This window comes from Eubalaena glacialis, chromosome 2, assembly GCF_028564815.1.
Source record: "Eubalaena glacialis isolate mEubGla1 chromosome 2, mEubGla1.1.hap2.+ XY, whole genome shotgun sequence".
NCBI lineage: Eukaryota > Metazoa > Chordata > Mammalia > Artiodactyla > Balaenidae > Eubalaena > Eubalaena glacialis.
Window position 1 is genome coordinate 51924038 of NC_083717.1, and position 17428 is coordinate 51941465.

General features: G+C 40.9%; 1 protein-coding gene across 1 annotated transcript in view; it reads right to left on the reverse strand.

Annotated features, from left to right (window-relative positions):
* The window catches only part of CERS3 (ceramide synthase 3), an 88927-nt gene that overhangs the window by 31441 nt on the left and 40058 nt on the right, over positions 1-17428 (reverse strand). Inside the window, exon 9 of the mRNA XM_061181817.1 lies at positions 986-1139. Within this exon, the coding sequence (XP_061037800.1) occupies positions 986-1139 (154 nt within the window). The remainder of the gene's footprint in view (positions 1-985; positions 1140-17428) is intronic.

A 17428-nucleotide genomic window follows, 5' to 3' on the forward strand; every position in this document is an offset into this window, starting at 1 on the left:
AAATGAGCTTATCTGATAAATTACCAGCATACCTGTTACATATGAGTCACTCATTCTGGTCACGATACAATGCTGTGTTTTACATGGATTAGGTAACACCCAAAAGTGGGCCAGCTGTAACTTTTTACCTTGAAAGATTCTTAATTAAAATTCCCTTGGATGTATGATTTCCAGGCAAGGAAGGAGCTGTGATTTGATTTTTTTTTTAACGTGCCTTAAAGACTCCAGTCAAATTCCATCTATTCAATGAAACTTTCCCTGGTCCCCTAATTTCTCTTTTGTCTTTCTCAGCAAGTTTCTGGGACCTCTCTTCAGCACAGGACATTCTGTACAATATATGTAGTTGCTAGTAGGTGAATATTCCCCGACTATATGCTGGGCTGTTTCCCCAAAGGCAGTGATTATGTCTTATTCATTTCTGAAGCCCTCTCCTCCCTTCTTCTGAAATTAAAAACTAGAATTCAAAACAAAACAAACAAAAAACCCCCCTTCTATTGTCTAAAATGTATTATTAATTTCTTAGGGAAGATGTTTTCAGAAAAAAGTATAGGCAAATGATGGACAAAGTTTCAGAGAGGAAGAGAAAGCTCAGGGGGAGAGCATTATGTGCAAATTGGATGTTCAGCAAAGGTAAACAAACCAAGGATCTGAAACAGTACCCAACTATCACCATAAAGCTTGCCCCAAACTGGAGCAAATTTAGACTGATTAGGACATTCTTTAAGAAGCAGCATTCAATTTTTGGACAAAAATTTTCAAAAAAAACCCTTGTCCTCTAATAAAAGCAATTTCTTAAGAACACCTTAGAAATCTACTTAATGAAAAATCTATAGTTTGGAGAAACTTGTATCAAGAATGATCAAATCAAGAAAAAAAAATTCTGGTTAACTATATATTAAGTAGAATGTTCCACCAGCTGGGCCTCTCCTTCAATCTGGCAATGAAATCTATTTGTTAAGAGCAATAAGACTTGAACAGCCCTTACCTTCGTGAATATACATCTTTTGAGCATCTTCAGGATGAAGTAACCCCAGTAAAGATTAAGAACTTGCAGGACCATGAGCTGTAGGTTGAGGAAGATGCATGAAAAGAAAGGCTCAAGGTACTGCAGAGGCAGAATCAGCGTGCAATACAAAATCCTGAAAAACCAAACAGATGAGAGTATTTCATTACAGTCAAAGTACTTGTGAATTTTCAGTGAGAAAACAAATACTTTATCTCCCAAGGCATACAACACTTATTTCATTCCTAGTGATGTCCAGGAAAGTCTCAAGAGAAAACAATATGATAATATTACCTTATATATCATTATTGGCAAGCCACAAAAAAAATACAGTCTGCCTCCTGGGAGAAAAGTTAAAGCAAATGGAATTTTTATTGCCACTCTGCCTACACTCCAATGTTTCTCTACCTTGGTTTCCTCTCTGCAAAGAGATGAGCGTACACTAACCCCACTCACCTTCTCAGGATTGGATAACACGAGATAATGCATGTGTATATGGGGTTATTACTGCCTTTTGACACAATCTCATTTATTTGGCATCAAAAGTGAATGAGGGAGAGGCTTCCCTGGTGGCGCAGTGGTTGAGACTCTGCCTGCCAATGCAGGGGACACGGGTTCGAGCCCTGGTCTGGGAAGATCCCACATGCCGCGGAGCAACTAAGCCCGTGAGCCACAGCTACTGAGCCTGCGCGTCTGGAGCCTGTGCTCCGCAACGAGAGGTCACGATAGTGAGAGGCCCGCGCACCGCGATGAAGGGTGGCCCCCGCTCGCCGCAACTAGAGAAAGCCCTCGCACAGAAACGAAGACCCAACACAGCCAAAAATAAATAAATAAAATAAAGAATTATTAAAAAAAAAAAAAGACGTATATAAAAGTGAATGAGGGAAGAAAAGTGAATGAGGAATTCTACAAGAGTAAATTTTGTGGATAAAAGAGACTTTTTAAGGAAGCAAAAATTCTGTTATTACTTCTACTTCCACTTTCTAAAGTGAATTGCATACTTTATTAATTTCATAAACAGACTCCTGGACACAATTTGAACTGCCCTCAATGACCAGGATGCACAGTGTCTTCAGATACAATTGCAGTATGAAGGCTATCTGTTGTCTTCCCAAACTGCATACACTGCTAGGATTTTAGAGTTCCTGGATAGGTTTGTTTGTAAGTATATTATTCGAATTATAAAAATAATTTATTCATATAAACTTGGAAAAATAAAGTTGCCCATAAAATCATGATTTTAAACAAATAATACTGTAATTTTTGTGTGTTATCTTCTATTTTTTCCTACATATATTTATCTTAATTTTATTTTTAAATTAACATATAGTAAAATTGACTATTTTGGGGTGTGCAGTTCTATGAATTATAATACGTGCATAGATTTGTGTAACTACCACCACAATATGGAGACAGAGCAGTTCCATCATCCCCCAAACACCAGTACTGTCCCTTTATAGTCACATCCCCAGGCCTAACACTCGGCAACCCCTTATCTATTCTCCATCCCTTTAATTTTGTCTTGTCAAGAAGGCCATACAAATGGAATCATACAGTGTGTCAGCTTTTGAGACTGCCTTCTTTCACTCACCATAGAGCCTTTGAGATTCATGCAAGTTGTGGGTATCAACAGCATGCTCCTTTTTTTTTTTATTACTGAGTTGCATTCCATTGTGTGGATGTACCCATTACAGAACATTTGTATTATTTCCAGTTTTTGACAATTATGGACAGAACTGCTATAAATGTTTATGTACAGGTTTTTGTGTGCACATAAGTTTTCATTTCTCAAGGGTAAGTACATAGGGTTGGGATTGTTGGGTAACACACTGCAAGTATATGTTTAACTTTATAAGAAACTGAAAAGCTGTTTCCCAGAGTGGCTGTTTTGCATCCCCACCAGCAACGCACGAGAGCTCCAGTTGTTGCTCATCCTCAGCAGCACTTGCTATTGTCCTGTAGAGACTTTGCCACTGTAGTAAAAGTAGCACACGTGGGATTTATGTTCAATTCCATTTAACTTTAAATCAAAAACATTTTACACTGAAAAACTTGGTGTATATTGTCTTTCTCAAATCAAAGTTTCTTTCCTTATTTTTTTTTAATTTAATTTAATTTAATTTAATTTATTTATTTATGGCTGAGTTGGGTCTTTGTTGTTGGGTGCGGGCTTTCTCTAGTTGCGGCGAGCGGGGGCTACTCTTCGTTGTGGTGCACGGGCTTCTCGTTGCAGTGGCTTCTCTTGTTGCGGAGCATGGGCTCTAGGCATGCGGGCTTCAGCAGTTGTGGCACGCAGGCTCAGTAGTTGTGGCTCGCGGGCTCTAGAGCACAGGCTCGGTAGTTGTGGCACACAGGCTTAGTTGCTCCGCAGCATGTGGGATCTTCCCAGACCAGGGATCAAACCTGTTTCCCCTGCAGTGGCAGGCAGACTCTTAACCACTGCACCACCAGGGAAGCCCAAAGTTTCTTTCTTTAGATGTGTATGTTCCTAAAGGTGAGAATACTATTCCAAGGCATACATTAAAAGTATAGAAGTTCAAGGTTATATTAAAAGCTATTAAGACTTTGCCAGATTATTTTCCAAAATTGTAACAATTTAGAAGGCGACCAGCAATTTATGAAAGAAGAGTTTTATTGAACCCCCCTAACCAGTATTAAGTGGGTTTAAGATTTGCTAATTTAAAAAATAAAACAATTCTTTTAACATCTTTATTGGAGTATAATTGCTTTACAATAGTGTGTTAGTTTCTGATGTATAACAAAGTGAATCAGCTATATGCATACATATATCCCCATATCCCCTCCCTCTTGAGCCTCCCTCCCACCCTCCCTATCCCACCCCTCTAGGTGGTCACAAAGCACCGAGCTGACCTCCCTGTGCTATGCAGCTGCTTCTCACTAGCTATCTGTTTTACATTTGGTAATATATATATGTCAGTGCTACTCTCTCACTTCATCCCAGCTTACCCTTCCCCCTCCCTGTGTCCTCAAGTCTATTCTCTACATTTGCGTCTTTATTCCTATCCTGCCCCTAGGCTCCTCAGAACCATTTTTTTTTTAGATTCCATATATATGTGTTAGCATACAGTATTTGTTTTTCTCTTTCTGACTTACTTCATTCTGAATGACAGATTCAAAGTCCATCCACCTCCTTACAAATAACTCAATTTCATTTCTTGTATATATGTGCCACATCTTCTTTATCCATTCATCTGTCGATGGACACTTAGGTTGCTTCCATGTCCTGGCTATTGTAAACAGTGTTGCAATGAACATTGTGTTACAGGTCTCTTTTTGAATTATGGTTTTCTCAGGGTATATGCCCAGTAGTGGGATTGCTGGGTCATACGGTAGTTCTATTTTTAGTTTTTTAAGGAACCTCCATACTGTTCTCCATAGTGGCTGTATCAATTTACATTCCTACTAACAGTGCAAGAGGGTTCCCTTTTCTCCACATCCTCTCCAGCATTTATTGTTTGTAGATTTTTTGATGATGGCCATTCTGACTGGTGTGAGGTGATATCTCATTGTAGGTTTGATTTGCATTTCTCTACTAATTAGTGAGGTTGGGCATCCTTTCATGTGTTTTTTGGCCATCTGTATATCTTCTTTGGAGAAATGTCTATTTAGGTCTTCTGTCTCTTTTTGGATTGGGTTGTTTGTTTTTTAATATTGAGCTTTATGAGCTGCTTGTAAATTTTGGAGATTAACCTTTTGTCAGTTGCTTCATTTGCAAATATTTTCTCCCATTCTGAGGGTTGCCTTTTGTCTTATTTATGGTTTCCTTTGCTGTGCAAAAGCTTTTAAGTTTCATTAGGTCCCATTTGTTTACTTTTGTTTTTATTTCCATTTCTCTAGGAGGTGGGTCAAAAAGGATCTTGCTGTGATTTATGTCATAGAGTGTTCTGCCTATGTTTTCCTCTAAGAGTTTTATAGTGTCTGGTCTTACATTTAGGTCCTTGCTGAGTAATCTTGGTTGTAAGTTTTTCCCTTTCATCACTTTAAACATGTCCTGCCACTCCCTTCTGGCTTGCAGAGTTTCTGCTGAAAGATCAGCTGTTAACCTTATGGGGATTCCCTCATATGTTACTTGTTGTTTTTCCCTTGCTGCTTTTTTTTTTTTTTTAAATGGGACACTTTCTAGAAGTGTCCTTTTTTTAAAATAATTAATTAATTAATTTTTGGCTGTGTTGGGTCTTCGTTTCTGTGCGAGGGCTTTTCTCTGGTTGTGGTGAGCAGGGGCCACTCTTCACCACAGTGTGCGGGCCTCTCACTGTCGCGGCCTCTCTTGTTGTGGAGCACAGGCTCCAGATGCGCAGGCTCAGTAGCTGTGGCTCACGGGCTTAGTTGCTCCGCGGCATGTGGGATCTTCCCAGACCACGGCTCAAACCCATGTCCCCTGCATTGGCAGGCAGATTCTCAACCACTGTGCCACCAGGGAAGCCCCTCCTTGCTGCTTTTAATATTTTTTCTTTGTATTTAATTTTTGATAGTTTGATTAATATGTGTCTTGACGTGTTTCTCCTTGCATTCATCCTGTATGGGACTCTCTATGCTTCCTGGACTTGACTGACTATTTCCTTTCCCATGTTAGGGAAGTTTTCAACTATAATCTCTTCAAATATTTTCTCAGACCCTTTCTTTTTCTCTTCTTCTTCTGGGACCCCTATAATTCAAATGTTGGTGCGTTTAATGTTGTCCCAGAGGTATCTGAGACTGTCCTTAATTCTTTTCATTCTTTTTTCTTTGCTCTGCAGCAGTTATTTCCACTATTTTATCTTCCAGGTCACTTATCCATTCTTCTGCTTCAGTTATTCTGCTATTGATTCCTTCTAGAGAATTTTTAATTTCATTTATTGTGTTGTTCATCATTGTTTGTTTGCTCTTTAGCTCTTCTAGGTCCTTTTTAAACATTTCTTGTATTTTCTCCATTCTATTTCCAAGATTTTGGATCATCTTTACTATCATTATTCTGAATTCTTTTTCAGGTAGAATGTCTATTTCCTCCTCATTTGTTTGATCTGGTGGGTTCTTACCTTGCTCCTTCATCTGCTGCATATTTCTCTGTCTTCTCATTTTGTTTAACTTACTGTGTTTGGGGTCTCCTTTTCACAGGTTGCAGGTTCATAGTTCCTGTTGTTTTTGGTGTCTTCCCCCAGTGGGTGAGGTTGGTTCAGTGGCTTGTGTAGGCTTCCTAGTGGAGGGGACTGGTGCCTGTGTTCTCGTGGATGGGGCTGGATCTTGTTCTTCTGGTGGGCAGGGCCACGTCCAGCAGTGTGTTTTGGGGTGTCTGTGAACTTAGTATGACTTTAGGCAACCTCTCTGCTATTGGGTGGGGTTGTGTTCCTGTCTTGCTAGTTGTTTGGCATGGGGCATCCAGCCCTGGAGCTTGCTGGCCGTTGGGTGGAGCTGGGTCTTAGTGTTGAGATGGAGATCTCTTGGGGAGCTCTCGCTGATTGATATTACATGGGGCCAGGAGGTCTCTGGTGGTCCAATGTCCTGGACTAAGCTCTCCCACCTTGGAGGCTCAGGCCTGACACCTGGCCGCAGCACCAAGACCCTGCCAGCCACACGGCTCAGAAGAAAAGAAGGAAAAAAAAAAACAAAAACACGAACAGATAGATCCCCAAACCAAATGGTAAAAGCAAAACGAGGGGGGAGAGATGAGACAGTGGGATGCAGTGTGGGGGCTGACTTGGGGTTTCACCTGAGGCTTCCTTCCACCCCTGGCTACTGAGCTGCAGAGAAGGCAGGAGCTGCTGCCCCTGCAGGCTGCCCCATCCTCCCTCCAAAACAATTTCAACTTGCATTTTTTGCAACCTTTGACAGTTCCCTTTGACAGTCTGCTTAGTAGCTCAATTTCCTTTCTTTGTGAGTTATTAGTTTAAGATCTTTATTCAAAAAGCAATAATATGGGACTTCCCTGGTGCCAGAGTGGTTAAGAATCCGCCTGCCAATGCAGGGGACATGGGTTTGAGCCCTGGTCCAGGAAGATCCCACATGACACGGAGCAGCTAAGCCTGTGCGCCACAACTGCCGGGCCTGGGCTCTAGAGCCTACAAGCCACAACTACCGAGCCTGTGTGCCACAACTACTGAAGCCCGCGTGCCTAGAGCCCGTGCTCCACAAGAGAAGCCACCGCAATGAGAAGCCCGCGCACTGCAATGAAGAGTTGCCCCCACTCACCGCAACTAGAGAAAGCCCGCACGCAGCAACAAAGACCCAATGCAGCCAAAAATAAATAAATTAGTTAATTAATTTTTTTTAAAAAAGCAATAATATGAACTCTGAACTCAATATAACAAAGATAATAGCCATTTATCCATTTTACTTATGTAAATTTTTTTAGAAACTTAGGAATTACAGAAAAATATAAAGAGGTTAAGTAAAAATTAAATTAAAATCTCACAACTTACAGGTAACCCAGTACATACTATGTCTGGTGAACATAATTTAAGATATCTTTCCTAAAAATACATTATTTAAGGTGTTTTTCCGCCTTCCCCATTACCACATGATTTCATATAACAGGGATCACACTACGGTTGTGATTTTGTACCCTGCTTTTATCACTCAATAATACGTTACAGAGAGCTTTCCATGACAATGAACATATTTATAAATCAGGGGTCAGCAAACATTTTTGTATAGGGACAGACAGTAAATATTTCAGGCCTCTGGGGCATTTGGTTTCCGTTGCAAAGGTTCAAGTGACCATTGTAGTGCGAAACTAGCTATAGACAATATATCAGTAAATGAGTGTGGCTGTGTGCCAGTAAAACTTTATTAACAAAAACAGTCAGTGAACTGGATTTGGCCTGTGAGCCAGTTTGCCAACCCATACTATATACCATCCTATGTAATAGCTGCATAGAAATCCATTTATAGATCTTATAACTTATTTAGCTAATCCCTTATTGATAGACATTTAAGTTGTTTCCAAATTTTCACTGTATTATAAAGAACACTGAATCGCTTGTCTGCTGATGGGTGGGGCTGGGTTCCCTCCCTGTTGGTTGTTTGGCCTGAGGCAACCTAGCACTGCAGCCTGCCCGGCTCTTTGGTAGGGCTGATGGTGGACTCTGGGAGAGGTCACACCAGGGAATGCTTCCCAGAGCTTCTGCTGCCAGTGTCCTTGACCCCACGGTGAGCCACAGCCTCCCCTCACCTCTGCGGGAGACCGTCTAACACTAGCAGAACTTTGAAAGGACCTAATGGATTGAAGGACTTTGGGAGGTGGTAGTGTTAACCTAGTAGATTGACACAGAGTAGGGATTGACACTACTTAAAATAATATAGGTGACTTCTCTGGTGGCACAGTGATTAAGAATCTGCCTGCCAGTGCAGGGGACACGGGTTCGAGCACTGGTCCAGGAAGATCCCACATGCCGCGGAGCAACTAAGCCCGTGCACCACAACTACTGAGCCTGTGCTCTAGAGCCCGTGAGCCACAACTACTGAGCCCATGTGCCACAACTACTGAAGCCGCGCGCCTAGAGCCAGTGCTCCGTAACAAGAGAAGCCACCGCAATGAGAAGTCCACGCACCACAACGAAGAGTAGCCCCCGCTCGCCACAACTAGAGGAAGCCCGTGCACAGCAATGAAGACCCAACGCAGCCAAAAATAAATTAAAAAAAAAAAAGGGAGTCAAGATGGTGCTGAAAGCATTGGGTTAGAATTCCACTCCAGCCAGTTGCTTGACATGTGATTAAAGGCAACCCTTGCTGAGGGTGAGGAGTTGAATAGTAGATTTACAGAGACTACTGGTGGTTCTGGATATTTGCTGAAGAAAATAAGAGGGGAGAAGTTGCTGAGGAAAATCAAAGAATTAACAAGTTGTCCTGAAGGTTTCTTTGAGCTCTTGCCTGCATCTGTGTAATCCTGAGGTACCCACCTGAGCGCTCTGCATTTGGCAGTTGTCCAAGTACTTTTGTTGCAAGAGTGATGACAACCAAACGTTAATTTTTGGCATCATGGAAAGTGCTTTGGTTAAATTGAGAACTACTCTTTTGGAGATTGTGTAGTCAAAAGTATTAATTAAATTGACAACAGTGAAAAAAAAAAAAAGAACACTGTCAGAATATTACTTGTAAAGACATTTTGATAAAATTGTTTGATATTTCCTTAGAATTGCTACAATCCTGAATCAAAGAGTATACTCAATTTACATTTTGGAGTGTATTGCTAGATGCTTTCCAGCAAGACTGTACCAGTTCATAGTCTTGCACCCAGTGTATGAGAGTATCTGCTTCCTTGGATCTTGACCAACATTGTACTTTGTCAGCTGCTACCTAAAACAATATCACACTATTTATATATTTACATTTTTATTTCTTGTGAAGATATATATATGAGTTTTTAAAATTATTGTGATCTGTACTTTTGTTAACTGCTTCTTCATGGTATCTGTCCATTTGTCCATTTTTCTTTTGGGGTGTTTACTTTTTCTGTTGACTCCTAAGTGCTCTTTATATGTTAAGGATAATAACATTACTTTTTAATCATGTTAAATAACATCACATGGCTTGGATTCTTACAACTTTGTTTATAATTTTTCTTGACAAATCAATTTTTGAAACATTTTTGTAACAAAAGTTATCAATTGTTTCCTTTATATGAAACAATTGTTTCCTCCATATTATGTTTTAAAAGGTTTTTCTCACCCCCAACATTTTAAAATATATTTTTCCATATTTTCTTAAAATCCTGGCTCTATGTAATCTTGAGTCACTTATTTGTGCATATTCTCAATTGTAAAATGGAAGCAATGAGTACCTACCTTATGCATTCAATAAGTATTTATTAAGCACCAAAGTGCTACCAGGTACTTTGTGGGAGCCAGAAATACAGCAATGAATAAAACAGACTGAAATTCCTGAACTAGTAGGGCTTACATTTTGGTGCCTGCATCCACAGGGATTAAATAATATATATAAAGCCAATTTGCTATTCTGATTTGCTGGGTCCTTAAGCAATTGTGTGCCTTATTCTGTACTCACTTAGCCTATAATGCCCTTCCCCTTTTCAATTGAAATTCTTTTCACCTATCAAAGCATGGACCTCTCCATACCAAAATCTCTGTGCTATTCTGATCACCTCTGAATTTGTAACTTTTCTCTGGGCTCCCCTGCTACCAGCTTCTTTGGAGCATTTGGCTGATTCACCCTGCCTTGCAGTAAAAGCTCTTATATTAGTTGACTCCTCATTAGCTAGCAAGCTTTCCAAAGGCAGCAGCCATGACGCCTTCATCTCTGTATCCTCCCATCACCTGTTCCAGGGCCTGGTCCCATACAAGGTCTCCTACTGGGAATTTGTCAGTGTCAAAACTAACAAAGGAATCTACTAAAAAATATCTCCTTCATGCATTCTATCAGAGGATGTGAATAATTACCTAAACATATAATTAAACTCACTGTGGTCCATGCAAAGAAAGAAAGAAAAGGACAGGGAGCATATTGCAGGGTTCTGACTGAATGGAGATTTCCCTCTTCCCTCTAGTTGAAGGGAAGACACAGAAAAGAGGATTCCAGTCGGAGGAAACGACATATACAAAACTCTCAGGTGGAGGCATCATGGAAAATTCAAGGGCTAAAAGAAGACCAGTGTGGCTTCAGGGAGAGTAGTGGCAGTGGGTGGGGGTGGGGTGAAGATAAAGCTGGATTGGTGAATGCAGCCATCTCCTGTTGGCCTTGAAAGTCAAGGTCAAGGGTGTGTGGCCTTCCTTGTAAGAGCTTTGGGAAGCTTTGCCAGTTTTAGAAAGAAGAGTGATACACCTGGCCTAGAATCATCAGAGCTGGGCTCCAGGACTAAGGCTGCTATTTTCTTGCCTGGTAACCTGCACAACCTCCCATTCCTTGGGTAGAACTAACCCCACATCTCGGAATGAGCGGCTCCAGAGAAACACACAGCCAGCTTTGCAAACTGCAGAGTCCTAGAAACAGAAGAGACTGCCATTAAACACAAATGCCTTCAGAGACAGCCAAGCCACTGCAGAGAGGAGAGGTCAATGGCATGGGCGCTGGAGCCCGCTAGATTTGGATCAAGGCTTCCCTGGGGTCTGCAGCAAGTTACGTAGCTTCTCTGGGCTTCAGTTTCTTCTGTAATAAAACAGGTCTCACCTTGTCAGGTTGTTGTGAGAATTAAATGCGTTGACAAATGCGAAGAGCTTAGCATATAGTAAGCACTCAAAAATGGTAGTTATAACATTACTATTACCATCACTATGACGAGATGGCTTTCCACCACCACCCCCTTTCCTACTGGAGAGGGCTTAGTTAATAACACAGAGAGGGCAACACCCAGGGAGGGTGCTGCTGAAATAGCTGGATTTTCTGCATATCAGGGAGAAGGAGGAGGCCGCTTTGGAGGGGAGGAGCAGGCTAAGGAGGAGTGGGGACCCTGTGCTGTGGGAGGACAGAGGGGATAGGAGGTCCAAGAAGTGAAGAGGAGTTCAGAAGGGAGGACAGCAGTTATGGGGCTTCAGTTGCATTTTCAGGGCCTCTTTCTATGGGTCTCACTGCCCTCACTAAAAGATGGTCCAATCTCTCAGCCTCGATTTCTTCTGGTCTTTTGCTGAAAGGAGAATGGGAAGGAAAAGAAAACAAATCTGCCTTTCTCAATTTTGTGTATCAAGTGTGCAGACACATGAGTGAACCCACAAACACTTGCACATTTACCTTGTGGGCCCTGTGGAATCTCCCTTTTCACAGAGAATACTCCTCAATTCTGCTCTGTACGCTGGCCTTTAATCTGTACAAACGGATGCACTACCATGGTGCCCGTGGATTGCAAAGCTCGGCCTTTTTCCTGTTTTGGGTTTTTTCCCCCATTTTTACTCTTTACTAAATCACTAAAGTTTACATGGTTTGAAAAAAATCACATTGTTGGTATAAATAGTAGTTGGTTTTGCTGGGCTGGATAAGGCAGCCACCAAAAGTTGTATTTTTCTAATGAAAGTTAATGGTCTTTTTTTCTTGCTAATTGTAGGTGTGAGCATTAAGCCTTTTCAGGATAACAAATACTGGTTCTACAGGTGCGTAATTGCTCACCTAACATTCTAGAGATGGCTTATATTTCGAAGTGACCAAGTAGTTGAAGAAAACTTAATAATACTTAGGTAAGGCAATGATGCCTGCTCTTAATTATCAAATTTAGTAACTTAACTGGAAACATATCTGTTTTGTGTTTCAAATGTCCTGTTTCTAATCTTGATTCTTTCATAACTAGCTGTGCGATCCTGGAACTATCTTAACTTCTCACGTGAAAAACAAACAGGGTTGCAACGCTTCAACAATATCTATGACACGAAAGGCAAGAAGGGGTGAGGACTATTCCAGGCGGATGACAACTGAATGCAGAATATGATCCTGGGCCAAATCCAATAGTGAGGGGAAAAAAGCAATGAAAGGCACTATCGGATCAATTGACAAAACTGAAACATGGATGGTAGATTGCTACCTTTCCTGAAATTGATAACTATACTGTGATTCTGTAGAAAAATGTCCTTGTCCTTAGGAAATACACACTGAACTATTTAGGATTAAAAGGATGTGATGGTTTCAACTTTCAACTGGTTCAGAAAAAATATGTATACATATATATATGTATATATATACACACACACACCCACATGTGTGAGCACATGTGGGTGTGTGTGTTGAGAGAGAAAGAGAAAGAGAAACAGAGAGAGAGGAAAAAATGACAAAGCAAATGGGGGAAACGTTAACTGGTAAATTTGGGTAAAGGCAATATGTAAGAGTTCTCTATGATACACTTGAAATTATCCTGTAAGCTTAAAATTATTTCCAAACACATAAATGAATAAAGGGGTTGGACTAAATTATGAATTTAAAATTCTAAAATTCTATGGACTGTTGTAGCTGTCCTTCATAAGTTTACAAGCAGCAACAGAAGTGCCAAGCCTGTGGGGTGTGGGAAGGAGCTCCTCTGAGGGCTCCTCGTTGAATGAGACGCAGAGCAAACAGCTGCAGTGTCATTTGCCGTCTCCTCTATAAGCTGTGTGACTGGAAAGTCCAGTTCCAAGATGCTTCAACAGAGCCTCTCTGGCACGGTGCAGCCCCTCCTCTCCTCTGATGACTGTGGGAAGGGCACTGTGCCATCCCAGGAGGGCGAGGAAGCTGACCCTGGCACCATCAGACCCCTGCTCTGCCCCTGACACACCATTCAGAACGGAGGCACCAGGCCTTAGGAGGAAAGAAAGGACCATCATGTCCTCACTCTTGTCTCTCTCTGATGGACATCAGCTAAGAGCACTGCTGTATGCTTTCAGCTTTGTTGTGTCTCGTCTTTTCTTAAAACTGTCCTCTCTCTGATAGCCATTTCAAGGGTTTATATGGCCTCATTGCCCACAAAATTCTCTTTCATATGAGGCTTCTCAGGGTACCATTTTTCTATACCAGTGAGACCTGAATCATCAAAAGAAGAAGCCCAAAGTTCTGTGAACCACTGGTGGGGAAAATAAAGTTACCACTAGCATACGTACCCTTGGAGGTAAGGAAGCTATTTATTTGAGTATTATTCACTGTTGGAAATGTTTTATTTTTTATATTCTTAACCATTTTTAAAACTGAAGTCTATTTAATTTACAATGTTGTGTTAGTTTCAAGTGTACAGCAAAGTGATTCAGTTATACATATATGTTATCTATTCTTTTTCAGATTCTTTTCCATTATAGGTTATTATAAGATATTGAATATAATTCCTTTGTAGGTCCTTGTTGTTTATCTATTTTATATATAGTAGTGTGTACCTATTAATCCCAAAGCCCTAATTTATCCCTCCCCCCGTTTCCCCTTTGATAACCATACATTGTTTTCTATGTCTGTGAGTCTATTTCTGTTTTGTGAATAAATTCCTTTGCATCATTTTGTTAGATTCCACATATAAGTGATATCATATGATTATTTGTCTTTCTCTGTTTGACTTATTGTACTTCACTTAGTATGATAATCTCTAGGTCCATACATATTGCTGCAAATGGCATTATTTCATTCTTTTTCACAGCTGAGTAATATTCCATTGTATATATGTACCATATCTTCTTTATCCATTAATTTGTCAATGGACAATTAGGTTGCTTCCATGTCATGGCTATTGTAAATAGTGCTGCAATAAACATTGGGGTGCATGTATCTTTTTGAATTAGAGTTTTCATCTTTTCCAAGATATATGCCCAAGAGTGGGATTGTAGGATCACACGGTAACTCTATTTTTTAGTTTTTTAAGGAGCCTCCATATTGTTCTCCTTAGTGACTTCACCGATTTACATTCCCACCAAGAGTGTAGGAGGGTTCCTTTTTCTCCACACCCTCTCTTAGCAATTATTATTTGTAGACTTTTTAATGATGGCCATTCTGACTAGTGTGAGGTGATACCTCATTGTAGTTTTGGTTTACAGGAAATGTTTTATTTTTTTCTTTTGGAATATCAAAAAAATATGGGTCAGTATTAATAGCCTTCAAATACATGAAAAAGGTGGTGGATACAAAGATTTCTTCTACTGCCATCATGAACTGCTGCAGGCTAGGAGCTGCGTCTCACTCTTCCGTGAGCTCCTCACAACATCTAGCAGTGGTGAGTTCAAGAAACAAAGCAATGAGCCAGCACTGCCACTCCGAAACTTCATTTGAAACAGTGCTCCTTCCCTTCAGATCAATCAGCCTGGACTAAATCATTATCTGCTCTTTTTATTTATGGAGGAAAACTGTCAGGAGTTAGGGGAACCATTTATCTGACCTTTGGAGGGTCTTTCTAACCAAATGATCTCGGGTGGTATTTGTATAATATTCAAGTAGATAGATACATCCAATAATTCACAAATATAGAAGTCATTATTTTAATACAATAGTTGGGAATACAATGTGAATAACATAAGCCTGAGATTTAAATGTTTTTGAAGAAAAATGCAAATAAATGGGGGTAACCAGGCAATTAGATTAAAGCAGTTTGGCCAGTGCCAACTGGAATGTCTACCTAATGTTGACAGTAACACTGTTTAGAAAATCAAGGTAATTAACTCTTGCTGACACTGACTGAAAACTGGCTAAATTAGATCCCTAAAAAGAGCAGGGGGAAAGGAGAATTGGGGACACAGTTGTACGAACACAAAAGGAAACTCATGAGGGGAAAGCAAATCTGCTTGAGGCTGGGGGAATAAAAGGAAAGGAGAAGAAAGGGAAAGACACGTGTGATGTAAAACTCCTGTTCTTTTTCTCAAGGTTTCAGACGACTTTCAGATGGCACCACCCCAGTCAGCTTTCTCCCCACTCAACCCTTCACCTCACCACAAAATGTACAACAAAAGCAGTTGAGAAGAACAGAGCAACTAGATGGTGAACCACCTCCCACAGAACCTCTAAAATGTCTGAATCTTGAAATGGGCCTGTCTGCACTTTGTTTGGTCCATGGTAAATTCCCAAAAAATCTGGACTAATAAAATATCCTTGAAAAGTGAGTGTGCAGAGTTACAAGTTTTAGACAGATGGTGGGAGCCAGACTAACAACAAGGAACTGACTTTTCCTCTTTGGTACCACCACTTGGTTGTGTAACATGTTCAAGCTGATGGGATGGCTATTCAAGTCAGAGTAATACACTGCAACTAATGTTTTCAAAAACCATGAAAAACCCATCTCCCAAACTTCCAATAGCTTGGTGAGGTTCTCCTTAAGCTTCCAAGCAATGAAGATCAGTCAATGTCAGTACAGAAGAATTTTTACCCACAAAAAATTTTTACAGTCAAGTCTGTTAATACTGGTTTATTCGCAGCCCAACCTCCTGAAGACAGCAAACAGTGGTATTGGTTGCCCTCTGCAGTAGGCTGGTGAATTCAGCGAAGTGTCAAGATCAAGAAAATGCCAAATGCATGTAACTAATTCTCCTTGAAATCCAGAAATGCTGGCAAGAGAATGAGTTCTTAAATCTAGGATTTTTTTTTAAATAATGTCTTTATTTCTTCTGGTTTGATCATTCTCCTTTCTTTTTTTTTTTAATTTTTATTCATTTATTTATTTTTGGCTGCATTGGGTCTTCATTGCTGTGCATGGGCTATCTAGTTGTGGTGAGTGGGGGTTACTCTTCGTTGTGGTGCGTGGGCTTCTCATTGTGGTGTCTTATCTTGTTGCGGAGCACGGGCTCTAGCTACGTGGGCTTCAGTTGTCATGGCACGCGGGCTCAGTAGTTGTGGCTCGTGGGCTCTAGAGTGCAGGCTCAGTAGTTGGGGCACATGGGCTTAGTTGCTCCGTGGCATGTGGGATCTTCCCGGACCAGGGATCGACCCTGTGTCCCTTGCACTGGCAGGTGGATTCTTAACCACTGAGCCACCAGGGAAGTCACTTAAATCTAGGATTTTAAAGTTGAGGGTATGTGGGAAAGTAACACACCACTCAACCCCAACCCGATGTTCGACTGTCTGTGAGGCAGAGTAAGCTGGCCTGTTGATTTTAAGACATCATGGGAAGGTCCGAGGCGAAGATCCTTCGATGCTGAATCAGTAGTCAACCACAGCAGCTATACTTAGAAGCTTCTCAGAGAGTTCCCCAGACTGAGAACTTCCATGGTGTGTGCTTTTAAAATATCTCTACAAATTATTTGAAACTATTCCCATCAAGAAATGGAGTCTAAATTTCCTTCCCTTGAATATGAGCTGGCTTTAGTGACTTGGATTCAATGAAGAAAATGAGGCTGGAAGTGACATGCTGTGACTTCTGAAGCTGGGTTATAAAAGGAGACACAGCATCTGCCAAGGTCTCTCTTGAACTGCTCACCCTTGAAATCCATCTGCTGTGCTAAGAGAAGGTCAGGCCAGTGGAGGGGCATGGGCATGTGTTCCAGCTGACAGGCCCAGCAGTGGTCCCAACCAGCAATCAGCATCAACCAGCTGATGTCACGGGTGTCACCTGAACCTTGTGAGTAAGGAAGCCTTCAAGAAAACTCCAACCCTGACTGCCCAGCGACCACCTGACTGTAACCACATGAGTGAAAACCATGTAGATGAGGCCTGTCAACTCCCAGATCCATAAGAAATAGTAATAATAATGTGTTGTTGTTTTAAGAGAGAGCTCTGCAAAACATGGCGTGTTGGTAAAGTCTGGCCTGCAGCCCATTTTTCTACAGCCAGTGATCTAAGCTAGGTTTGGTACATTTTTAAAGGGTTGTAAAAGAATCAGAACCAAACAAAGAAAAACATGCAACAGAGACCATATATGGCCCTCAAAGCCTAAAACAGTTATTTTATGGCCCTTTATAAAAAAAGTTTGCTCACTACTGTCTCAAGCCACTAAATTTTTCAAAGGTTTGTTATACAGCTATAGATAACTGGAACACATGGTACTTTTTGAACAAAATAAGTGTCACCAACGGGCAAATGCTGGATTTAGAGCACCATGAAAGTCACACTGAAAACCCA